The sequence below is a fragment of the Rhamphochromis sp. 'chilingali' genome (assembly GCF_963969265.1).
Source record: "Rhamphochromis sp. 'chilingali' genome assembly, chromosome: 17".
Classification (NCBI taxonomy): Eukaryota; Metazoa; Chordata; class Actinopteri; order Cichliformes; family Cichlidae; genus Rhamphochromis; species Rhamphochromis sp. 'chilingali'.
The window spans coordinates 32,615,982-32,643,644 of record NC_137944.1 but is presented as its reverse complement, the minus strand read 5'-3'; the positions used below and the strand labels follow the sequence as shown (position 1 = coordinate 32,643,644).

At 40.9% G+C, this 27,663-nt stretch overlaps 1 protein-coding gene across 1 annotated transcript in view; it reads right to left on the bottom strand.

The window, feature by feature from the left end:
• grin2da (glutamate receptor, ionotropic, N-methyl D-aspartate 2D, a) overlaps window positions 1-27,663 on the bottom strand; it is a 162,268-nt gene that overhangs the window by 16,161 nt on the left and 118,444 nt on the right. Inside the window, exons 12-16 of the mRNA XM_080864011.1 lie at window positions 26,912-27,024; window positions 22,651-22,767; window positions 21,615-21,775; window positions 14,054-14,123; window positions 13,290-13,407 (exon numbers count right to left, since the gene is read on the bottom strand). Coding sequence (XP_080720137.1) covers window positions 13,290-13,407; window positions 14,054-14,123; window positions 21,615-21,775; window positions 22,651-22,767; window positions 26,912-27,024 — 579 coding nt within the window. The remainder of the gene's footprint in view (window positions 1-13,289; window positions 13,408-14,053; window positions 14,124-21,614; window positions 21,776-22,650; window positions 22,768-26,911; window positions 27,025-27,663) is intronic.

Genomic DNA, 27,663 nt, shown 5'->3' with positions numbered 1-27,663 from the left:
GAGAGAAATGAGAGGAGCAAGCGAAGCTTTGTTTGTATATTGTTAAAATAGGAATGACAGATGAGACTGATTGGAGTTAGCAAACCAAAGAAATAAATATACAGCTGTGGTCAGATGTTTACATAGACACCATGGACATGGATGTCATGGTAATTTTGGACTTTTTGAAATACAGCATATAACTTTTAGCACTTTAGAAAACAACGATTGGTTACAAAGTTTGAATTTATTTAGGATTTTCTCTAATCCACACAGGTGTAAAGGTATACATATTGCTTCAGATATATACATGCACCCCACTTGATTTGGTTAAATGTATTTGGTAGCCATCTATAATCTTGTTGCATAATTCCGACTATTTGAGCACACTTCTTGGCAGAATTGATAGAGTTTCCTAGCATGTACTTTACCCAACTTCAAAGCTTAGTCCTATAGGGTTGAGACTAGGTTTTGGTTAGCCCATTTTACCCATTCCAAAACCAGTTGAGATGTGTGTTTGGGATCACTGTCTTCCTAGAACACTCAGCTCTGTCCAAGTCTAGTCTAGCTGTTGATTTAAACTTAAAGCATGCAGAAGTAGTCCTATTTCATCATTATTCCATTCTCTTTGTGGAGCCACTGATATCAAAACAGCCCCAGATAATGATGCAACCACCTCCATGCTTGACAGCTGGTACTGTCATGAATCGCTGTATGGCAGGCAGGAGTTTGGACCCAAAATGCAGGACTCACAACACACGGGAATAACCTCAAAACGTAGCTTTATTTGCTGACTCAAGGAAATGATACAAAACTAAACTAGGCAGGGAAAATAAAAACTAAATGCCACTGAGAGGCACACAAGGGAACACATAGCATGAGGGAGGACACGACAGAGGACTCAGGGAGATGCTGACCTAAATTCAGTGCGCATGCGCCAACCAGCATGCAGCCTGTTACAGTTACTCCTGCTTTTACTCTTCGTTTAGCTCTGTTTTCTTACGTATTCTTTATTTTCTGACTTGTATTTTCATCTGTTTATTATCTTTCACTCAATCATGTGGATTGAGAGAGTTTTTGTTCTTCTGGTGGCCGTGGAACTATTACTTTTATCAAGGAACGGGACCGCGACACGGACTGTTTACTCCAGAGACCAGCTGATCGCCCTGATGTCGGCCGGCTCACTGGCCAGACCCGCAGAAGAGGTATAAACCGTGTCTGCCGTCTATCGTAATGGGAAATGTGTGATCGTTATCGAATAAAATCGACGAGCTCTCAGCACTGGTACGGAGTCAGAGGGAATACCGAGAGTGTAGCCTGATGTGTTTCACTGAATCATGGATGCACCAGGACATTCCCGACGAGAATGCTTCGGTGGAAGGCTTCCACACTGTTCGGGCGGACAGGGACAGCATCGCTAGCGGTAAGCGGAAAGGAGGTGGGCTTGCTGTTTTAGTTAACAAGCGGTGGTGTAACCCTGCCAACATAACAGTCAAAGAAAGGATTTGTTGCCCGGACACTGAACTGTGTGCTGTTGGACTCAGGCCGTATTGTTTACCCAGGGAATTCTCTCATGTCATCTTGGTGGCTGTTTATGTTCCTCCCTCTGCTAACCCCACAGCTGCATGTGACACTATCCACTCTGCCATAGCTCGGTTACAGACTCAGCACCCGAGTGCCTTTATTGTGATCTCGGGTGACTTCAACCATGTATCACTGGACAATACACTACCAACATTCAGACAATATGTGGACTGTCCCACCAGGGGAGAGAAAATTTTAGACCTACTGTATGCTAACGTCAAGGATGCATACAGCTCCTCCTCCCTTCCCCCACTTGGTAGGTCAGATCATAACCTGATTCACCTCACCCCCCGCTATGTGCCAATTGTGAGGAGGTAACCTGTGACCATGAGGAGCATTAGGAGGTGGTCAGAGGAGGCCTTAGCAGAACTACAGGGCTGTTTCGAGGTGACCGACTGGGAAACACTCTGTGAGCCTCACGCCAAGGACATCAATGGGCTTACTGAGTGTATCACAGGCTACATAACTTTCTGCACCGACTCCATACCAAAGACGCCACGTCCCAGTGGCCCCCAGGATTACAGGCCCGTGGCATTGACCTCCCACATCATGAAGACCCTGGAAAGGCTCATCCTGGACCAGCTGCGACCCATAGTAAGACCACACCTGGATCCCCTTCAGTTCGCTTATCAGCCTCGTCTCGGAACTGAGGACGCCATCATCTACCTGCTCAATCGTGTCTACACCCATCTGGACCAGCCGGCAAGCACTGTGAGGGTCATGTTTTTTGACTTTTCCAGTGCTTTCAACACCATCAGGCCGACCCTCCTGGGTGATAAGTTAGCAGCGATGCAGGTGGATGCTTCTCTGGTGTCCTGGATTGTTGATTACCTGACAGGAAGACCACAATATGTACGTCTCCCACAGTGTGTGTCTGACAAGGTGATCAGCAACACAGGGGCACCACAGGGGACTGTCCTCTCCCCCTTCCTCTTCACCCTCTACACCACAGACTTCAGCCACTGCACAGAGACATGCCATCTTCAGAAGTTTTCTGATGACTCTGCGGTGGTTGGATGCATCAGCAGGGATGATGAGACAGAGTACCGGGCTGTGGTCGACTCCTTTGTCACGTGGTGTGAGCAGAATCATCTGCAGCTCAACGTGGCAAAGACCAAGGAACTGATCGTGGACTTCAGGAAGACCAGGAAACACTTGACCCGTTTCAATTCAGGGGGTCAGTGTTGACATTGTGGAGGACTATAAATACCTTGGAGTACACATTGACAATAAACTGGACTGGGCTAAAAACACCACAGCACTTTACAGGAAGGGCCAGAGTCGTCTCTATTTTTTGAGGCGACTGAGGTCCTTCAACATCTGCCAGAAAATGCTGAGGATTTTCTATGAGTCTGTTGTGGCCAGTGCGATCCTCTATGCTGTTGCATGCTGGGGGAGCAGGCTGAGGGTCGCAGATGCCAACAGACTCGATAAACTGATTCGTAAGGCCAGCAATGTTGTGGGGATGGAGCTGGACTCCCTCAAGGTGGTGTCGGAGAGGCGGATGTTGTCCAAGATAAAGACAATGTTGGATAACACCTCTCACCCACTCCATGACATGCTGGTCAGTCACAGGAGCACGTTCAGTGAAAGACTGAGATGACCGAAAAGCACCACTGAATGACACAAGAAATCATTCCTGCCTGTGGCTCCCTGTACAACTCATCCACTTAACACACTGTTTACTGCTACAGCTACACCCTTCTTGCACATGTTCTATTTCAGCTATTTATTAATAGTGACTTTTATGTATATATATGCCTCTATACAGTATATTGTGCTATTCTTAATTAGTGTATTCTCTGGAACACAGCTGACAGGAATAACCATAATAAGACAGGGGAAGCTGGACTGAACAGAATGAACATGCAAACGCGTGACCTTCGCAATAAAATGGGAATCATGATGTGGGAGTGGAGGAGAGGCAGACGAGGGAGCGAGGGAACACAAGGGAGAGCACAGACATGACGCGCTGAGGAAGGATGGAAAACGTAACACGAAGGGAAACACGGCACAAGAACTCACACCCCAATATAAACACAGACACACAGGGAGACACAGAGGGCAGAGACACACGGGGGAATCTAATAAACGAAACTGAACAACCTAGGAACCATAAAATAAATAATGAACTAACAAAATAAAACAACACAAGAAAACTAAGAACGCTGAGATGTACATGTATATATTTGACCCTGTGTTTATAATGTTGGATTAGAGAAAATCTGCACCCATGATGAGTGCAAGTAAACTTTGGAGCACATCTGTATATTTATGTAATGCAGGATAGAAGGGATTTTAATCACCACAATGTAAATTTGACATGCTATAGAACATCTTACAAACAGCTAGTCAACAAACCTGTATACTTAAGTTGTACTACAGTTGGTATAATACGCAAGCACATGAATGCAAAATATGCACGAACACTAAGAACAGGCTCAGGAAATAGGGAAAGGGAGCAAGAAAAAGATTTAAAGGATTTAGGAAAAGATTTGCAGCAAAAGTTATGAGATCGAAAAGGGAAATTGGGAATTAGAGACAGTGACTGCAAGAGACAGGAGCCCTTTGAAGCGGGCTGTGAAATGGCCTGCTGTCTACACCGAGGGCAGAGCGATGCGACAGCACATGGGAGATGAAAGGGGGAAATGCACACAAACATTACTCTTCCTGTTCAAACTATCAAAAACGTGCACACTCATGTGATACACACTTTGAGCTCCAGTGTAATGGGAGTCTTAGTGCTAGCTATTAATGCATTAATCAAAAAGACGGAGGCAGCGGGGAAGAAATCATGCTTTTCCCTCCCATGCACACACACACATGCAGACAGATGTGCGTGACCAGGGTGCAGAGGTCTTTTAAATCTAGCACACACACACTGTTTTGAAAATACACTTGGAATGTGGAGGTTCCAATTCCCAATCCTCACTGTTACAATATTAATCGACCTGTGGGTTAATTAACCTTGTCTGAAAACCTTTCCATAAAGCCCTGCCACATGGATTAGTCTCCGCTGTGTTGACTAAAACATCAAATCTGAAAGAAAAAATAAAATAAATCTGGGTCAAGCGTGAGGGGATTGTGTGCCACGTTTCACTTCGCCAACAGTCGTGGAGGAATTCAAATGTTCTCTGACAGCTGAATTAAACTGAGCTCAACTCGATTGACCCTTCTTCCTCTCACCCCACTTCCTGCGCAAATCCTCACAATAAAGGCTAATACGCATGTTCATTCTGCGTATGGCTCCCTCCCATAATCTAATTTATCAAGTTTCAATGAATGTTCAGTTGATTTCTCTCCCTCTGCCCGGCTCTCTGCCTCGCTCCCTTTATCTCCCTGTAAATACGTTAATCATGGCTGCATAAAGCTGCTCTTTGGGAGAAATCTTCCCTACAAAGAGCTGACAGACAGGCAGAATTTCCTCCTTTACCTGCGCTGAGGAGGAAAATGCCACGGAGTGAAGATGGAGAATCGTCTCAACAAATGAAAGGAGCAGGCGTGCAAACCAAGACAGACCATAAAATAGAATCTGTGTTTCATTCTGCTGATTTTTGGCAGTTTTGTTGTGATTTGGGAACAATTCAATTTATGCTACTCCTTAATATTCTAACCTGTGCCTCTATAACATCAATGGCTTTATGTTGGTGTGCAGTGAGGAATTAAGCTCCTTTATTCTTTAATCCTCTCAGGGGCATAATAAATATCCCCTTTATCCAATCTGTGCAGAAATAGCATTAAGAACATTGTATTATGACCTGGGGCAGTTTTATACTTCACCTACAATGTCTTCTAAAGCAGTCAAATATATAAAACTGTGTATATGATCAATTCCAAGTTTGTGTGTGCATAAAAACTATAAATAGCATAAACGTGGACACACTCTATAACGTTTAGTTGGCTCTTAAACACACATAAGCACAGAGGTGACAAACGAGAAGCACAAATATAAGTTTTGATCATTTCTTTATAAACCACTGAAGAAATGCTTCCCTTTCTTCATGAGCTTAGGCCAGGAAAACTATATCGGTTTGGCTTTCAGTTTCTCTAGACTTCTTTTTCCAAATCAATGCTAATGCTGTCATTGTGTAATAACAATAATTTGCTAACCTTTTCAAGTAAAAGTGTAAAGTTTCATTCAAAATCCCCAAAACTGGGGAGAAGCACCCTGACTGACCAGATGATCTGCAAAAATGGAGATCATGGCGTCCATTCTTCACAAAAAGAGCTTTAATCACCAACATGTGATCATTTCCCTTATACAATACTGATTAAAAGCCATTTTTTCCAAGACAGATTTGGGCATATTGGAAATTATTAAAAGAGGAAGTCAAGTGTTTTTTGTTAACAAGTCTGCTTGATCATATAGTTCATTTGGCCTGGTCTCTTCAATTTTGGATCACATTTAATGTGATATCAGTAATATTTGGATTGGATTAAGTTTTATTTGTAACACTGTGGACAGCAGCAATATTTAGCATATAAATAACTGAAAGAGAACTCTGCTGGGAAAAAAGCAAATCATTTGAAGTTACTGTAACTGCTTCGTGTGAGTGACAGAAGTAAATTATAGGAGATACAGTTCCTCCATCACAGAAAGAAATTGCTTTGTTCAGACATCAGCCAAAATGTAAAAGTACAAATAAGAACTGGGACATGGAGAGGCAAAGGCTGTTTTTTTGGGCGAGAGTGATGGGAATCGGGTGGAGGAGGTCGTCAAGTCTAATTGATCTCTTAAACCGATCCTTTTCCCCCCTAAAGGTACTTCTGCAAGACACTTGGTGTAATAACAGCTAAGTGTACACATTTTGTCCTCAGACTTTCTTCATGTATACATGAAAGTGTACGCTGGAAAAAGCAGCATCAAATGTCTTTGCTGAGTTTAAGATGGTAAAATTCTATACAGATAAAAATGTATTGTTTCGGGGATTAGGATTCGTTTTCTGCCATTTTTAGTGCTTTGTTCATTAATTCATTTATGTTTAAATGCTGATCACAAACAATCTGCAGCTTTGGTTCAGCTGTGCAAAGTAAACAAAAGATTATAAACAAAATTGCAGGTTCAGAGAAAAATCTGTGGCTCTGTTCTGAATCTATAAAATGAAAATCAACATCTGGGTCTCTGAAGACTCAAAGCCATTTATACAAAAAAAAAAAAAGAACATCAAGAAAAAATGAAATCAATTTCCCCAGGGTGAGCTGTGTTGCTCTAGTTTGTTCCACCCTTAGTGCCAAAAGCTGTTCATATTCACATCCTGTTATCATTCTTTTGTGTGTGAGGTGTTTTTATTGGCTTTGCTCAGTCAGCATGAATCACTGTGAGTGACACAAAGGGGAAGTGGAATGGAGGCGAACCTTGGATGCATGCTACTGTGGGATTTGAGCTCAGGTGCAACATCAGCATTTCTAACAGTGCACATTCCTGGATCTCTGTCCTTTTCGGCATCGCTTTGAAGAAAGTTTATTTCTTGGAAATACATTGCAGCCACGTGGGACCTGACACACAGATGCCTCATCTTCAAAACAGTTTTCTTTATCAAAAGTATTGCTGTGCATCTGCTGTGTTTTGAATTTTCCTCTTTATACTTTAGCAAATGAGGGTCAGCAGCACGACAAAATCAGAGTTCAACAGGTGGTAGCTGCTGTAACAGATGGTAGCTAAAAGAAGACACGATTCTTTATCAGGGAATCGATAAATGATTGAATTGAGGAAGGCTAGTTCAAGAATGTTTACAAGACTCGTAGGGAAATTGCCCGTGTTCCCACAACGAAGATTGATGAGGGAACTGATCAGTCAGTATTTCAGAGCTGCAACAAGGGTCTAAGGCTAAGACTTCCTGTTCTGTCTACAGTTGTTATTTAGAAATGCACATAAAATATTTAAAAAAGGTGTTAAATAACAAAATTGTTTAGATTTTAGCTTTAGCTTACCTGCATGCAACCAAATCCTGATCAAACATGACTTCTCAATACTACATTGGTACCAAATGGGAACTAAAATCCTCTCAGAAGCCGGAAACAAACAACAAAAGTAGAAGAAACTTGAACTTTTTAATAATATGTTAAAAAGTTTAAGGACCCAGCGTTTAAAAATAATTTCTTCTATTTTTTCTACATCGACAGCTTTGCAGTCGTGGTTGTCATCCAACCAAACAGCTAGACATCTCATTTTAAGGACAAACTCACACATCTCTGTTTGAACATTTTGTATCACATACCATCAGCCTCCAGTGTTCTCTTCCCCTGGGAGCTGCTGTCACCGCTGCCACTGAGGCATTTTCCACCTGCCTCTCGCTCTCTCTAATTGTGAAGAGGCTAAATTGCTCCCCAGAGTAGGCAATTTGGTGACTGACCAGTCATGTGCTAAGAAAGGAAACGACAGCACTCTAACAAAGAGATGCATTGCTAGGAAACATTATAGGACTCTTAAAGGGCCACGCTGCTTGTGCAGTGCATGATGAATTCATGTCATGTCTTTGGGGTTGGTTATGAAACTGCTGTAGCTCGGTGTTGAGATTTTAAAGAGCGCCATTATCACAATTAGCCAAATATGTGAAATGCAGTTTGAGGAGGTCCTCTAGTGCTGTTCACACAATTATTGTTTTTTAATCAAATTGGGATTATTACACAGAACGTGGATGTTATTCACAGCCCTGGATAAATAACATCATTACCTATTTATGCAGGTGTGCTTTTCAGATTTTTATCCACTTCTTCTACTCTCTATTATCTGTTCAGATCAGGAGGAATCCACTTTACCTAAAGGCCGATGCATTTTAATGACATCTGCTCAATTTGGCTTTTCTAGCTTTTCACTATAAAATACTATAGGAACCAATCATATGTCAGCTTTGCAGATAAGACTTATAAGCCATGTAATCAGATATTTGTATATAAATATATCAAATATTTTTGGTATGAGAAAGGACAGCCAGTAAGAATGTGTGTGGCGTTGGTTTTTAAAGGATAGTTTTATTTTATGTCTTTTGTTGTCAGATATGTGTGTGCTAATCGTCTTTGTGACTTTTCCAACTTTCCTGTTTGTCAGTGGTTTAAGGGTTATTGGCATTGTCACATGGTTTAATTAATATACTGACATTTACTGGATAACTTTAAGCATTTTTTGTTACATCATAACACTGCATAGATCCAGGCAGGATCTGACAATGTTTAGGAGCTAATTTCCATCCAGCTTCGTCCACCAGGCTGTCAAGATCTTCCTGCTGTGTCCCTCTCGACTCTCACACACACAGACTCCAGACCTGCGTTCATCCCTTCTCTCTGTGGTCTAAACATTTTTTTTTTTTTGCATTGTTATTTATAATTTTCTATGAACCAGCAGAATTGTATGCTCCTTAAAAATCCCTTACAACATCTGTTTTCCTTCGGTATTTCAAATTAAGGCTTTGAAAGGTGTAAAATTTTAAATGCATAACTGAATTCCTTCGTACATTGAACAGGAAGTCTTTGGCCCAGCTGACAACAGCCTACAGGTTCTATAAAATATATTAAACTATGTTTTTGAAACATAGTCTACAAATATCTAACACCAGAATTCATCTGAATGAATGTTGTAGTCCTTGTAGTTCATTGGGTACAAATTCATTCCTGATATTCTTTTTTCTCATAGTTCAAATGCAGTTTTAATACATTTGTATTCAGAATCAGTGCTGACGCATAAAGGAAAAATAACAGAACATTTCATCTGGTTAGAAATAGGCACAGCAGAAACTTGACAAATGCTTTCATAAAAACGACCTCTGCTGCCAGAAATGATCAGAAAAGACCAAAGCTGGGTATCTACTTATTTAGTACGTGTTTCTTATTTTGTCACACTTGGAAAGTTTGAAAGTTCGAATGTGACTGCGACAGACTGGTGACCTGTCCAGGCTCTTCCTCACTGTACCTCCTGACCTCTGACAAGACAGCAAGCCGCTGAAATAGACTCCTGCCTCCCTGAACCCTAAACTTGGATAAGTGAAAGACGGATGGATGTTCAAATACAGCTGGAAATGTAGATTTATCTCATGTTTTCCTTTGGCTGTAATCCACAAAATTCTATGAACCTTCTCTTGTTTTCAGTGTCATCATGTTGAATTGGTGCCACAGATCATGTTCACTTGTCTGCAGGATTTGCTGTAACTTTATTGGAGACTATTTAAAACAAACAACCCAGAGGTTCAAGTATTCAGTATTTCAGCTGCATGCTAAGAGACCAGGACTGAAACAATGAGAAACAGGCTGGTTAACATTACCACTGTTTAAATGTACTCTGTAGTACCAATGAGCGCTTTGAGCTCCTTCACTGCTCCTCAGATCTGTGTTTTTTTCCAAACCTCTTGTGTCTCCTGTTTCTTTCTGTGCTGAACAGATCCACTCATCAATCTTCTTTGGACGCTTTGCCATTACTGAGCTACTAATGACAAATATGTAAATAAAAATGTGATTAACACATAAATAGCCAGAGTTCTTGGAAATGTTCATGATCACCAAATGTGATATCGTCATAGCAGCATGAACAAAGTCTGAGAAGAGCTGTGTTTAAATCCAGTTTCTGTGATCTTTTTACGTCATCATGAGCAACACAATCAAAAACTGAAGTCTTGAAATTCAACAGAGACCTAAGAAAATGCAAAGAGGCTGAAATTACTATCAGACTATAAGTCAGAGGATGGGGAAAAAAAACAGGCAAAATGTGTATGCAACAAACCAAACAATAACTTTGAGGGTAAAATATTTAGAGGAGTGAAGTCTGTCTGAAGTCTGCTGTGCAGTATGTGTATTTGTGTATAATCAGGTCAGACAGAGAATATGGGAAGTGTTACTGAGTGTATGAACCAGAAAAAGAGAAATGTGTGTGTGCAAGTGTGTGTACGTGTTATCTGACAGCTTTAGCAGAGATCACACGACCCTCCCTCTTCCTCTCTGCTCCTCCTCCCTCTGACCTTCTCTATTGATCTTCCTCTCTCTCACAACCACCACCTCTTTAATTTCTCTACTGACCCTCACCTATCACACCTTTCTCCATCCACATCCCTCTTTTCTCTTCCTCACCCCCAGCTTTAAACTTTATCCTCCTATAACACTCAACCATCACCACAAAACCTGTGTAAACTTTTTGATCATTATTCATTTGCAGTGGAATTAAAGAACTAGAAACATTAAAAAAAAATAACTAAATAAATAAATAAAACCTTTTTCTCCAGTACACGCTCTTCCTGAACATCATGACCCAGCCATTTTTAAAATGTATAAAACTTGGATAATCTTCATAAAGAGGACTCCTGGTCAACCTGCTGTTACCCTAAAAATGTAAGTTTTAGCTGCATTTTCACTAAAAGTGTTGCCACCTTCCCAATCGACCCATGTCAGTGAGGTTGAACAGCATGTTTAGATTCTGCAAGGTTTTTGATTTTGTTTACAGAGGCGCATAACTTGGTGACCTTGGGTGCTAACTCCATATTTTGGGGTCTAATGAGCAGATTCCTTAGTAATTCTCAATCAAAGCTTTTGACATGTCTTGGTTTGTGGAGCGGTTATGGTGTAAGAGGGACAAACGGCATAAGTAGCGTATCAGAATTACCTTTTACTTCTGTAGTAATTAGCACAGTAATTAGGACGCATTAATGAAAGGATCATTTAAAAAGGAAAATTAATATAGTCCTCAGTACTGCAGTCATGAATACAGACATGAATGTAATAAATGTTTTGGACATGTGACTACTCTTCCTTTGAATGTGCTGTTTGCTGGTGGGCAGTAAGGAGATTACATGAAATGTGGTGGGAGTGCAAAGAAAATGGCGACCAACAATGGCGATCGAAATCAAGTAACTTAATAAGCTAACTGAGCTGTAACAGAGTAGCTTTGCATGACATGTAGCTCAGCATAATCCTTATTTCTCTTAGGTATATATATAAAATATCCACTGACTGAAATCCACTGTTTAGCTTTGAGGAGACTGTATGTTTAATCCAGTTGTCTGATGAGTTAGCTCTGCTCAACAGAAGATTTCAACAGCAGATGACTGGGACCTCCATGCTCTTAGTAAGAACTAACATCATACAGAGCCAAGAGTGGAACAAAAACTGGCTGAAACACAGAGTTTAGAGTAGATTTTGATTCACTGCCATTTCAGCTACTTATACCATATAGATACACTGACCTCATTACTTAAAAGTTTGGCCCTGTTTAGCATGAGAATCCAGGAAATAGTAGTTTAAATACAAATCCAAGGTGTGATCGGTCTCCTTTAACCATTGTTTGTTGAACAGACCTCTCAAAGATCTCACAGAACTTTTTTTACATTTCAATATTTTATGACTTTGTCACGTTGTTGCTAATGATTTGACATTACTATTTTCTGTTCATACTTTAATTTGGTGCTTTTTTTTTAGGAACAATGGTTTGGGGTCTCAGAGGATCCCGGTCTGAAGGATCCACTTCTCCCTACACAGTTTTAATAAATTAAACTATCTGTTCAATTAATATATTCTATGAGTCTAAAATTAAAGTAAAATACAACATAACGTGACAATAATAAAACTCTGTCAATCATTTAAAAAAAGTATTACCTTCATCATATACATGAGGAACTTCCCAGTAATCCAAATGTTGGGAATGTGACTGGATTAAATGCACCTGAGAGCTGGGGCATGTGATGCTCATGCTGTATATAAAAAGAGCCCCAGTCTGAGCAGCAATGACTCTCCTAGGAGACAGGAAAACTCTACCTCCTGATGTGACTGTCTAATGCTCAGCTGGAAGACCTACTTGACAAAAGTATTACCTTTGCTCCTGAAATATAGACAGCAAGGTAGTAACTGTTCCTCCTCCTGTTACAGGCCAACAGGAGCAAAGCATGAGGCAAATTGGGTGTTATCAGTGCCTGAAGTGTCTGACTAGCTTCAGTCGCTTTTAGCTCTTTCTGAAACAACCCTAGTGAGAGCTTGGTTCGTATCAGCAGACAAAAGTCAGACTGCGCAGGCAGGCCGTCCCTTTGTCATCAATTCTGCTTAAAATATTTATGGACAGAATGTCCAGGCACACCCAGTGGGTGGGGGTATCAGTTCAATGGTCTCAGATTTCAGGTTCTGTTCTGGAGATCATGACTTCATTGAGTCATTTCGTCCAGCTTGCACTGGGAGACAATTAGCTCCTCCAAGTCTGAGGCCATGGTTCCCAGCTGGAAACGGGTGGAGGAGTTTAAGTTTGTTCATGAGTGAGAGGGAGAGATTGACAAACATACTGAAGTGGCATCTGCAGTAATGTGGACTCTTTACCGGTCTGTTGTGGTCAAGAAATAGATGACTCTGTTTATAGGTTGATCTACTTTCCTAACTTTATTTGTGGTAAAGGTATCGTGGATAAGCAGAACTGGGCTTCCTCTGAAGTGTGTCTGGACTCCTTTAGCGATACGTGATGAGATGGTGATTTGGAATGGACTCAGAAAGGAGCCACTGGAGGTGGTACCGGCATCTGACTAGGATGCTTCCTGGGCAACTTCTAGGTGAGGTGTTTTGGGCTCCTCCTGTCAAGAGGAGGCCCCGGAGCAGGCGAAGGACACAACCAGGTTGTGATTGGCTTTATGCTATTTTTTTCTTTTATTATTACTTATTGGGGTTTTCAAGTCGGTAAGATGAGCATTAACTATGTGCTTCTTGTTCTCTCCTTCGTCCTTCCTGCTAGCGCATCTTACGTGTTGCTTTCTGGTCCCTTTTTAACTTACCATCTCCAACTAACTGCAGCAGAGCCAGGTCCAGTGGGCGTTTCCAGCGGGAATTCTTGTGCAGTGCAATACCGTAACCCGTAGTGGCAAACACCTTACCAGAGCCGATGGTCATAACCTTTTTGAATTAAACACATAAAGGTCCATAAATCCACGTATACACACAAACACATTAATTCACAGAGAGCCAGATATGAAGACGCAGATGGCAATGAGCAAAAGATAAATTAGTTTCATTTTAACTGTAATTTCTTTGTGTACTGTCACGGTCACATAAATTCAGTTGGCTGAGCTCTAATATCGACATCCCAGAGTGTGGGATATTGTTTCAGTGGAGGAATTAATATAGATCCACATCAGTTGTAATAATTACTGCAGCAGTGGCTGTTGTATGAGGCTGCTGGGAGCTCAGGCCTCCCACAGACCTTATTATAAATGATCACCAGGAAGGATTTTCATTCTTGCTGTGGGAGCCGTATCAAACTCAAACTTATAAATAAATCAACACCAGTGCCAACCAGAAATGACAATATTAACTAGCTACAGGCCGCAAGGGGGAAATATAAATGCATTGGGTGTGTTTGATTTATTTAATGCAGATGTACATCTTGTACAAGTGCTCATTTAGCATGCTTGTTATGTTTTTTGTTTTGTTTTTTTGCACATGGTAATAGGACAAAGAAACTTGAGCAATGGTTGCCCATATGCACGAAAGTGTCACTGTGCAGAGGTGTGAAATCACTGTGCACAGATGCATTTCCTACCTTGCAGCCCTCGTCCTTCCTGGCCATGTAGTTCAACACTGCAGCATCATAAATGAAGGCATCTAGTTTTCTGCAGGGGAGAAATGAAGGAGGAAAATTACAACAAAGCAATGGAAATCACTGACCTGGATCTAAATGACAAAAGCAACTAGAGAACAAAATGACAAGATATGATGGACAAACCAGCAGTGAGACAATGTCCCTACAAAGACATCAGCAAACAGAGGGCTCTTTCTAAACAGCTTTTCACCAACTTTCAACAATCACACAGTGAAACATTCATAAATGGAGGAAGAGATGCCAATTCTCCTCCTACAATAGCTTGAATAGAGCATAATTGAATGCAGCGACAGGGGAGGGGGTAATTTAAGCAAAGGATGTGAAATTCACTTTTGCTCAGAAGGAAAAATTCAAACAGTTGTTGTAATTTCTGACTGCAGCTACTCACAAAAAATGCAGTTTTTTTACATAAATGTTCAGGAAGTTTACAAAAGCCTTGTTTCTTTCAAAGTCACCACATGACTGGGTAAGGCTTAGTATATTGCGACAACATTTAATCTAACTGAAAAAGAAATAAACCATAAATCACTGTGAATGATGATATTTAAAGCTAACTAGGAAATTCATCTTACGGCAGATCAGTCTGTAAATGTGTTATGTAAAGGCTGTTATCAAAGCTGTTGGACTGCATTAGTCATACCCACCTGTTTCAAATCTTATCAGCCCATCAAATGCCCATTATATGTTGTTATCAGTCCCTAGCAGCACCTCTTAGTGGTGGTAGTTTCACCCTGCTGAACAGCAGCGACCCGAGGTGTGTTTCTAGGTTAAAACAGCAGTAAAAGCATCTTTTGGACATTTCCTTTGTTACGTTGTAAGGTCTTTGATTTCTTTTTAAGCTCAAAAGGTAGTTGGTAATGTTCAGGAGAAGATAACGGTTTAAAATAAAGATACTTTTACATTTATTACAATGAATAACAGCCTACTGCGCCTGGCAGAAGGTAGAGGAAGGTGTTTCATTGGTGATGTGTGTGAAAAACGATCTGTTATCACACATATTCAATCAATCAAATGAAAAAACTAAAGTGAAGTTCTGGTTTGATAAAAACAAAGTATCATTAGATTTGAATAAATCTAAACTTATGTTATTTGGAAATAGTAGTTTAAATACAAATGCAAAGATTCAAATAAATGGTGTTGATATTGAAAGAGTCAGTGAAAATAAATTTCTGGGGGTAATAATAGAGCTCACGTAAGATATATTCATTCCAAAGTATCACGTAGCATTGCAGTACTAAACAAGGCAAAACAGGTATTCGACAGAACATCACTTCATATTCTATACTGTTCACTGGTTTCACCATACTTAAGCTATTGTGCAGAGGTCTGGGGCAATAACTATAAAACCACATTACATTCACTTTTTACTCTTCAAAAAAAGCAATTCGAATCATCCACAATGCAGGTTATAGGAACATACAAACTCACTATTTTTGCAGTCTGAAATATTGAAAATTGACAATCTAGTGAAATTCCAAACAGCACAAATTCTATTCAAAGCAAAAAATAAAGAACTGCCAGGTAATATTCAGAGTATGTTTTTTTTTTTGAAAGAAGGAAGTTATAATTTAAGGGGTTTTTGTAACTTCAAAACAGGGAAGGTACGTACTACAAGAAAAGGCTTTTGTGTTTCTGTTCATGGAGTGAAACTGTGGAACAGTCTGAATATGGAATTAAAGCAAAGTCCAAACATTGCCCCGGGGCCTCCTCCCGGTGGGACATGCCCGGAACACCTCACCCAGGAGGCGCCCAGGAGGCATCCTTGTCAGATGCCCGAACCACCACAGCTGACTCCTTTCGATGTGGAGGACCAGCTGCTCTACTCTGAGCCCCTCCCGGATGGCCGAACTTCTCACCCTATCTTTAACACTAGGAAGGCCCAGAGCCCAGCCATTTGGCTTTTCTACCTTTAAAACCCGGAGAGCAGCCAAATGGCTGGTAGGCTTTTAGCTAAGCTTTAGCTTCAGGCAAGTGGAAGCTAAATTGGCTAGTCATTCATATGTAAATTGGGTTGTTACCTGGGAATTCTGGAGGGAGGGGAGTGGGGGTGTGTGGATGAGGGGGTGGGGGAGCTGCTAAAAGCGGTGAGCTTCCTTTTGTTTCATCTTGATGCATTCTCAATCATCCAGGGAAACAAATCTCCAAAAGTCACCAACTTGGAGTGTTTCAGTTTGCCATCTTAGGGAGAAATCAACACACATGGGTGTATGTCCTTTGTTGCTGAGATTTATTGATAAAAACAGTACAAAAAATCAACCATTTGTACACATATTTACAAATAATTATAAAAAGTGAGTGAGTACATTTCAACATTTTCAGCAATCACTCACAATCCTGGCACTGCCATGGTATCTGTAGTCTGCATTTACCACATGTGTATCTGTTGCAGTGAACACATCGCACAGTGGCACAGCGAACTTATCAGTCTTTGCTCGATCACTGCGGGTGGACTTGTCATCAAAGCGTAGGTGTTGCATGATTTCTTTGAAGCGGTTTCGTGCCATAGTTCCAATTATCTGTGGGTTTCCCAGGTTTGCTGACCAGCAGTCATTTAGAGATGGAACCCTGGTAACCCCCCGCAAGATGACAATTGCAATAAATGCCATTAGTTCAGGGAGGTCCATGAACCAATGAACATGCTCCGTTTGCTGTGCATGTTGAACAGTCCATTCTTGAATGCTACGAAGCATGTCAAGAGTGATGAAACACAGGAAGCTCCGAAGGCGACTCGTGATATTTCTCCTGGCCTTAGCCGTTGGCTCTCCATCTGCAGCGTACGCTTCTATTGGGGTGAAAGGGAGACAGGTCCCCACCTGTTCTTCACGCCACACTGTGCCATCTTTCGCTGTCTCAGTCCCCAAACAAGCTCTCTTTTTAGGTGCAGAAGCAGTCTCCTCATCTGCAGTGTGAACAAATTCAAATTGTGAGCAATGGGAAGGTCCAGTATCTCCTCCTCTGTATCAGAATAATGTCTGAAATATCTTACTTACAAACTACATCCACTTACTTATTTGAAATGAAATAGGAAATAACATGAAATGCAACTAACCGGAAGACTGATCAGACAGCTCTGAGTCCGAATCCGGCTGAACTTGTAGGTCTTCTCCATCCGAGTCACAAGGGTCGACTTCCCTCAGGATCATTTCCAAGGCCTGCTGAGTGGTGAGTCTTCTCTGCATTTTCTTTCCTTGGAGAGGAGGTCCGTACACCACAGAATTCTTCAGGGCAATGAAGGATTAGGCTAAGTGTAGTGAGATTGTATCATATATATAGGGCTTGGCTTCCTGATCAATGCTCCACTACCAAAAGGAAGCCAAGCCCTGCCACCCTTTACAACAAAACAAGGTGTGATCACATTGATGCCACAATGGACGACTGATCAATGCTCCACTACCAAAAGGAAGCCAAGCCCTGCCACCCTTTACAACAAAACAAGGTGTGATCACATTGATGCCACAATGGACGACTGATCAATGCTCCACTACCAAAAGGAAGCCAAGCCCTGCCACCCTTTACAACAAAACAAGGTGTGATCACATTGATGCCACAATGGACGACTGATCAATGCTCCACTACCAAAAGGAAGCCAAGCCCTGCCACCCTTTACAACAAAACAAGGTGTGATCACATTGATGCCACAATGGACGACTGATCAATGCTCCACTACCAAAAGGAAGCCAAGCCCTGCCACCCTTTACAACAAAACAAGGTGTGATCACATTGATGCCACAATGGACGACTGATCAATGCTCCACTACCAAAAGGAAGCCAAGCCCTGCCACCCTTTACAACAAAACAAGGTGTGATCACATTGATGCCACAATGGACGACTGATCAATGCTCCACTACCAAAAGGAAGCCAAGCCCTGCCACCCTTTACAACAAAACAAGGTGTGATCACATTGATGCCACAATGGACGACTGATCAATGCTCCACTACCAAAAGGAAGCCAAGCCCTGCCACCCTTTACAACAAAACAAGGTGTGATCACATTGATGCCACAATGGACGACTGATCAATGCTCCACTACCAAAAGGAAGCCAAGCCCTGCCACCCTTTACAACAAAACAAGGTGTGATCACATTGATGCCACAATGGACGACTGATCAATGCTCCACTACCAAAAGGAAGCCAAGCCCTGCCACCCTTTACAACAAAACAAGGTGTGATCACATTGATGCCACAATGGACGACTGATCAATGCTCCACTACCAAAAGGAAGCCAAGCCCTGCCACCCTTTACAACAAAACAAGGTGTGATCACAGGGCTTGGCTTCCTTTTGGTAGTGGACAATTGATCAGGAAGCCAAGCCAAGGTAAATGCAGACTACAGATACCATGGCAGTGCCAGGATTGTGAGTGATTGCTGAAAATGTTGAAATGTACTCACTCACTTTTTATAATTATTTGTAAAAATGTGTACAAATGGTTGATTTTTTGTACTGTTTTTATCAATAAATCTCAGCAACAAAGGACATACACCCATGTGTGTTGATTTCTCCCTAAGATGGCAAACTGAAACACTCCAAGTTGGTGACTTTTGGAGATTTGTTTCCCTGGATGATTGAGAATGCATCAAGATGAAACAAAAGGAAGCTCACCGCTTTTAGCAGCTCCCCCACCCCCTCATCCACACACCCCCACTCCCCTCCCTCCAGAATTCCCAGGTAACAACCCAATTTACATATGAATGACTAGCCAATTTAGCTTCCACTTGCCTGAAGCTAAAGCTTAGCTAAAAGCCTACCAGCCATTTGGCTGGTGGCGGGTTTTAAAGGTAGAAAGGTAGAAGCCTGGGCCTTCCTAGTGCTAAGGGAGAGGCCAGCCACCCTTCGGAGGAAGCTCATTTCTGCCGCTTGTATCCGCGATCTCGTTCTTTCGGTCACTACCCACAGCTGAATATCTCTATTTAAAAAAAATAATAATAATCATGATGTGATATTATAGTATATAGTATATCAGAAATCTCTTCACTATTTTTATTACAAATTATATCAGTAAGGAAGCTGACTAGATATTAACTGATAATTTATGGCAAAGTTTTGGGATTAAATAAGTGTGTACTTCTTCCCACTCCCTTTCAACATCTAAATTAATCAGAACGTTTTTTGTATGTATTTTGTATAGTATTTTTTTTCTCTCTTATTTTTCTCTTCTAAATATATATTGTTCACATGTTGAAATAAATTACCAATCAATCAAACCAGCTTTAATTCATTTTCTACAGCAGTGGTTTTGTAGCTACTTTGGATAATGTGGTTCATATCTGAATCATGTTGCAGATATAAGGAGTTTTCTGTGATGCAGTTGCATTTATATGCATTTTTTCTTTGCAACATTATCCAGCTGTACATATCTTAGGAATTAGAAACTGACCAAGTGCCATTCTCAAAACTGCAACTCCCAGGGTGTCATGGGAGGGTTTCCTAAATTCACACACTACATCATATGGTGTGATAATTACACAGCCTGTGGTTTCACTCTTTGGGAAAATGAGGAAATTCTTAGTTATAATAATCTAAAAGATTGAGACTAGCATTAATTCAGGCAAGACAAGAACTGAAGCTCAGACTGTAATCCTCACAGACCGGCTGATAACAGCGAGCCTCCCCGTGGTTTCTGCACATCTGAAACCCAGCTCCGTCCTAGCTTCTTCTTTTAATGCCACATCTCATTTGATCACTGTTATATCACTTCTCACTGATGCCAGATTGTTTCTGCATGCTGCTCTCTCACCTCAGGCTTTCTATCTGTGCACATGCAAGGGCAGAGACATACCACCAAATATAAATTACTCCAGGAAGAATCTTCTCCAGTGATCCAGTAGTAACAGTAATAATTAAAAAGAAAAAAAATCTCAAGATTAAAGTATAGGGAAAAAATGAATCATTTGAAATCTGCTACTGGAGTAGAAGCAGTGCAAAATGGATATACATCAAAAGTGAATTACAACAGTTCATCATCAAGTAATGGATTAAATGTAACAGCTCAGCTCACACTGGTGATGTACATCTGAGAAGCGGATGATAGATTTGTCACTACACCTGCTCTTCTACTTCACATTCATTTATATTCACACTCAGGGAGCTGCACAGATCCACGAAATTGTTACTGGGGGGAAAGCGCTCAGTTGAAGGGTGGAAGATTTTTTTAAAAAAAGGTGACGAAGAGGGTACACAAAGCAGGAGGGGAGGAGGTGGCTGACAGCAAAAGGAGAGAAAAGGGAAGTTCAGATATTATTATTGGGTGGCAAAGGAAGCACACAGGAGTTGATGAACTGGGAGCAAGGAGTTAATGAGAGAGGGAGGAATAGACCAGTCAAAGGACAGAAAAAAAATCATCATGAGAAGAAAAGGAAAGCACAGGAGGAGAAAAGATGAGATGGAGAGGCGGTGCTCAGTGCCATGGCAGGCAAATCAAACAGAAATCTTCATATCACTTTGCCTCGACGGATATTTCCTTTGTTTATAATGTCAGGATGAGAGGGAAGGATAAGGAAGAGGTAGATAAACAGTGTGTAATGAAAGAGACGACGGACAGACTGATTGAAGTGAGATAGAGAGAGAGGTGGAAAATTAATGTAAGAGGGGCAAGAAGGACAAGTGAGTATGATAAAAAGGAATGCATCGTTGTGTTTTAATAACACGCTACGTCAAATCTACTAAAGACTGTGCCCGCTACTTGCTGGCTTGTGTGTGTGTGCTTGCTTGTCCCATTAAACATTTGAACCCTAATCTGCATCACTCCCCCCTTTCCCCTCCACCTCGCCCGCTTCCACATCAAACGCAATGAGCGAGTGTATATTTTATGGAAAGTGCTTTGTGTACTTTGTAGTCCCACAGGCGTATAATAAACCCCCCCACCCCCGTTGAAGACAAGAGGCGCCCGAGTGTCAGCCAGTGCTGAGATGGCGCAATTTTCCCACCGCACTGCGGTTGCTGCTAGCATGTATTATTTAAAAGTTTCCAGCCCTCCACACCTCTTCTCCAACTGCATTTAGTAGCCATGATCCTGATGGGGCTGCACAGGTTACAACAGTTTGCTGTGGCTCCCGAGGCAAGGCAGATCAATGCGCTAACAGGGTGAGTCAGGCAAAAACGGCTCCTGTAATTGAACCGAGCGTGGACGACAACACCGCCTCAAGTTAAAAATAAAAGATATATAAAAACCAGGGGAGATGGCACGGTATCTGTTTAAAGTAAGTGCTGTTGTCAAAAATGTGCAGCTTTAACTTGAATCTGGGTGCTGTTTAAAAGAGTGGATGACAGCAGAAGTGTATTTGTAGAAATGAGATGTCTAGTGCAGGCAGAGTGTGGTTGCGTTCGGTTGTAACAATATCTGACATTTTTTACTTCATGCTCTTCCAAGTCCCGATCTACTTCCAATATTGTTCTGTTCGTATCTAACCGAACACGTAGGCTTTAATTTCTTCTATTTCACATGACAAATCCACACTCAATCCACACTCCAAGTGGTTGCTAATAGTTCTTCTATCCTTACCCAGTCTTGAGGTTGTCAATGGCTTCCTCTACACCCTTCTGGTTGTTGCGAATCATATACTGGTGCATGTTGGGATAGTTGGAGCGGATGTTCTCCTCAGTGCTGCCATTTGGCACCGTGCCGAAACGCAGTGGTGGGTACTGGTCTGCTGGCTGCTGAAACTGCACAAGAAGAAGAAGAGGAGGTGGGCTGAGATTAAAGTGACAGGAGGAAGGACGGAAGTTAAAGAGTGGTAGCTGAAATGAGGGAGAGGAGCCGATCCGTGCTGCGGGATGAAGAGCTGCAAAGATTCAAAGACTTCACTTTCAAAGAAGAGCCCCTGTGCTACACTTTTCTAAAGAGCTCAGAAGCAGAGAGAGACTGATAAAACAGATGAGGTTTTAAAGTGTCAAAGCAGCGGGACACAGTTTTGTGAGTTGTGGTGAAACTGCGCTGGAAAAATCAAAATAATAAAAAAAGGAAAGTACACAGTTTTCCACTTCTGTTAACTTAAGCTATTCTGATGTGCTCTCTTAAAGGCAGACATGAGAGAGTGCAATATTTGTGGCATAATCGTATTTACAACCCCGATTCCAAAAAGATGTTGGTTTGCTGAAGGTATGAGGGGGAGGGAACTGTAGCTTCTTTTAGTCTGTGGCGATAACAGACGGGTGATATACTCTCTGTGATGTGCAAAGATGAATTAAAATTTGGATTTGTGATCCCAGTGAAGAGATTCCGGCTTCTCCCTGCTTCTTTATTCCACCCAAAATGACCTTTGACCCGGAGAACGTGTTAGCATCTCTCTCTATTCATTTATTTTTCATTGTACACAGCAATCCATGTTTTTGGAAACAGGGTTGTATTTATTTTGAAAGATGACCCTGAGTCTGGGAGACTTTGGTGTTGTAAGTTTTAAATCAGGTAAAATACCCATGATTCTCTCAATATCAAATATGTGGAATTTCTTGCTAATCATTCAGTCCATCATATGACTATTCACCTGTTTGTAAATCACTTATCCATCCATCCATCCATCCATCCATCCATATCATACCTTCTTATCTGACAGCCCTGACACCGTGTCAATGTACTCCTCCTGGATCATGAAGGCAGCCAGGTTGGCAGTGTAGGAGGCCAGGAAGATGACAGCGAAAAAGGCCCACACCAGCACCTGAAGGTAGAACGTGGTGGAGTAAGATCAATGAGGACTGAGCCTGACAGGTGTGAAAGTATTTTAGGATCCCGGTGACTCTATTTCCACTCCCTGGCATTTCATCGCTAAACTCACAGCTCTGAAACTCTGTCTTGCCTGGAGGGCCGGTTCATACTTTCCACCGTGGCATTTCTGCCTCCTAAAGCTGCAACCCAGGAATCTGTCGCACAATTAAATGAACTTAAATTGTAAATAATATAAAACTAGTTGCATATTTTTAAATATGGGAAGAAAGAAAATCCCCTTTTTCATGCAATACACTCCTTACATCATCACGTCCATCACAGTGGATATAAAAATACCTTCTGCCCACCTTAAAATTCATTTAGGACCATTGATGCAAATATGCTAGTTGAATCAAAGCACTTGGTTAAGTATGTAAGCACAATTTTGAAATACATGATTTAAGTAATTAATTATATTTAAAAGGTATTTTTCAAATAAAAAAATATATTGTGTAAAAGTTATTTAATATTGCATCTCCACAAAGGAGGGAAACTTGGTGACATATGTTATGTTTAGTGCTTTGTATAATTCAAGCTTCAAGCGCTACATCCTTCATCATTCAAGCAGTTGAACTGCTATTTCATTCACATAGCCTTTAGCTCAGAAAACAGATGGTGCAAATTTATTCCAGGCTTGGGCTGATTGCCTGTTAGCCTATAGCTATTTGATTGGTTATTTGCTACATAATCTTGCTTTTCTTGCACAGATACTCGTTGGCAGAAATTAATATTTTATTGTTAAAGAAGTGTTCAAATGTATTCAGCATAAACAAAGTGGATTATCTTTTGCAGCACAAATAAAAAAAACAAACTGCCATTTGAAGAAGAAGACAGATTAGAGAACGGCCTGGAGACTCAAGTACAAAACTGTGGCTGACTGATTTGTTTTAATAGTTTTTGGAGAAACGCAAACATAAGGTGAGAAATCGAAAATTGTTAAAAAAGGAAGAAAAACCCCCACTGCATTTAAATTTGAAATCACCTTGAAGCACTCCTTCAAGGTTACATATTTGCGCCCCTCTGGAGTGCTTCCAGCACCACTGCAGTTTTTAGATTGCTCCTTGGAGGTCCTATTTTGGCACGTCAATGCCACCGTCTTCTTCAGGAGTTCTTCTTCTTCTTGATGTTTACTTAAAGAGTAATCAACTTCTGTGCCAAACTGATGCAAATTTCCTCCTGATGACTGTGGGGATCACTAGTGGGGATCATATGACTGGGTATCATATTCAGCGACAATCCAGCGACAACCAAACAACAGCCTTCAGAGGAAGAGTTTGCAGTGTTTGTCATGGCCTAAAGGTGTCGCATCGGGTTAGTTTGTGTGTGTGTGTGTGTGTGTGTGTATGTTTTCATGAAGTGAAGCCCTTAACGAGCAAGAACGCCACATTAAATCAGATAAAGATTATGACTTTTATGAGAGAACTGCAACAAGTGAGGTTAATATTTCAGTTTGTTTATTATTTAAACGCTAGATTTTCACCAGATAATGGCTGTTTTCACATTGTAGTATTGCTGTCTGAGTAAGGAATCAAAATATATTAACTACCCCAAATTACTTTAGCAAATTAATATGATTCTTCAAAAGGTTTTTTAGGCAATTCGGGATGGAGACATTTAGCCGTACAGAAGAGCTGCTTTTATTGCTATAAGATGGTTGAATGCTGACATTCAGCCAGGAAGCAGAGATGTGGATTAGCCGGAGCAATAAATTTGCACTGTGGTGAATAGGACTATTTGTTTCCACAGTACTCTGTTTATGCCAAAAGTTAATTTGCATAATTTTCTTAGTGATTAAGATAGTAAATGCACACCCCTACTAACTGTGGCAAATCAGCATAATTAAAAAATAAAACTCCTCAGTGGAGGCTTGAACGACGGACTGCTTGGGAAGTTATCGACCTGTGGACTGATGTAAAATCTGTTTAAATGGTTAATATCAATAATAAATGGTTGACAATTATCCTTCCAGCGCATAGTGGGGTACTTACTGATAACCCTGAATAGGCTTAGGCAGGTATGAAAAATGAAGTGGAAGTCATTTGGCAAATAAACCTCCATTAAAATTGGATTTATCTTGTAATCATTCTTTCTTTTTTCTTTTTAATTAGACGTGGTTGCCTCGTGGAATATTTTGGCTGACAAATGTGTCAAAAAAATATCAGATACAGAGTGCTGGTGCTGCTAAAGGGGAACCTTAAATATACAGTTTTCTCTTCAGTGGATTTTTTAATCTTAAATTGAACATGGGAAATGGTTCGATGGGCAAGAAAACCATTAATAACTCTTACCTGCAGGCTGAAATACAACTAACTTCAAATCCAGGTTAAAAAAAAAAGCACACATACGATGTTGAATAATCATCTTCTCTGCTCTAACCCCCTTTTGTGAAGCCTATCAAGCAGCTAATGAGCTCTTAAGATGATTGGGGTTTTGTTGAAAAGCACTTGGGCAAGCAGTCGAACAAAATACACCTCGAGTTTTCCCCTCCTGTGGCTTTACTCTGCATTAGAGATTGCAAGCCCAAAGTAACAGCAGGTACTGAAAGGACCACCACAGTGAAACAAGTGACTAAACAGTCTGTTAAATAATTGTCTTGTAGACACCTAGATTACACTGAAACATGACATTTTTAATGACTACAGTTTAATGTCACACAGGTATCCGCTTGATGGTGAGAATGTAGTCATTTGAAAGTTGAACTACTTTTGACTCAAAAATTGTTAATTTAGGCTTGTTAATAGATAGAAGTTTTATAATTTTGCTTCTGTAGACCACCACAAATTAACATCACTTTAAGTAAAAATGATTGTTTTTAATACTTAATGAAAATCAAGTATGAAAATCCTTTTTATTCAATGACGCACTAAAGTTTAGAACCTGTGGCGATCTCCAAACGCTGTGTTACCTCCTGAGGGTGGCTGCAGTAAAGACCTTCCCTGCACTCACCTTCAGTTGCTCTTTCTCTGTCGGCCTTTGGTTTTATAAAACTGAATAGGGTTAAGCGCTTTGGTTATAATCCGATTTCTCATCTCACATTCCATTGCCTTAAGAAACTCTTGGGTTCCTTTTCCCAGTATGCTTTGGTTCACTATCCATTTGCACTGTTTGCCAGCATTTGGAGTACAACCCTGTACACTTCAGAATTCATCCTGCTACTTTTATTAGCAGTTACAGCCAATAAAGACTAACAGCACAACATTCCCTCCACTGTGTCTGACAGATGACGTGCTATGTTTTGGCTCATGAGCTCTTTCTCTCCTTACTTTCCTTTCTGATCTCTAATCGTGGGTTCATCTGTCCAAATAATCTTTTCCAGAACTCTGCAGGCTCTTTTATGTGTTTTCTGGCAAAGTGCAATCTGGTCTTCTTGTTCCTGTGCGTAACTAGTGATTTATACATTGTTGTATCCATCAATTGTCTTCTGCATACCCAGTTCAGGATCTGGAATCTAGCCCAGCTGTCACACAGGTACACCCTGGACAGATTGGCAGTCCATGTACAGAGACATAAACAACCACTGACACATTCACACCTATGACTAATTTAGAATTGCCAAGTAGCTCAAACTTTGTAATGTGGAGAAAACTGGAGCTCTCAGAGAAAACCCACCCAAGTATGAGGAGAACATGGATTCAAATCCAGGACGTTCTCGCTGTGAGGCAACCACTGCAAAACTGTGCTACTCCACTTGGTTGTAAGTCCTCTGTATTATATGAAGTCACCTGCTCATTGTAGACCGTGATGATGATAAAACTTACTCCTCGAGAATGTTCTTGCTATGAAGCTATTTTTCTTAAACATGGAACAAATTTAATGGACATGAATTTTATTGCTCTTCTGTGGTCATTCCAGCTGTTTGCTCCTACTGAGCTGGTCAGTGGATTTTTTTAAAGAATTGTCCCAAATGATTGATTCGGAAAGTGCTAAAGTTTTTGCTATTAAAACAATTAAAATGGTTAAAATTGCATCTTTGACCAATAAATACTGAACCTGGAGTTGACTGTAATTGATGCTCTAGTTTGATGAGTCATTCACACAATTAATAAATAAAAAAATAAAAAAATAAATAAAAAACACAGCCATTCAACTAAATTTACCATGATCTTGCTGGTGGTTCCTCTGGGATTCTCCACAGGCACAGAGTTATTGAAGACCAGAGCCCAGAGCAGCCAGACAGATTTCCCTATGGTGAACTTAGATCCCCCTGACTCTGAGAAACAGACAGACAGACAGTGTGTTTATGAAGGAAAGTAATACCTGTTTAAGACATTACTGGAAATTGTGTTGGGTGATGAATTATGGCCAGAGTTGGGGGAAAAAAAACTATTTTCAAAGAAATATTAAGAGATGACTTAAATATCCAAATTTATGCTCTTAGGAAGAAACGCATCACTCTTTGAGTAGCAACAAAGAAATTAAGATTTGTGACATGTTGCTCACATCCATATGGAGAAGGCCACTGAACTGTTATCCATGATGGATAATCCTGAGTACCCTTTGCACCATTTACTGGCAGGCAGTGGTGCACCATCTCTAACAGGCTGATTCAGCACCGCTGCCACAGAGGAAATATTCTATAGCATGTACTATCATCCTCTATAACTACTACTAGCAATGGTAATAGTAGTAGAAATATTTCCCATATTTTCACTCATTCATAAAGATTTCCTTTTAGTCACTTAAGATCATTGCTGAGGTCCAGGTTCCAGGTCCGGGTTCATGATTCTGGGTAAAATTTAGTCTTTTGTGGTTTCACAGAAAGCAAAGCCAACAGGTAACACGTAGTGGAGGTTCTGTGGGGCAGGACTGATCCAACAGGAATTTTCAAGACAATGAGATGCAGAAGAAA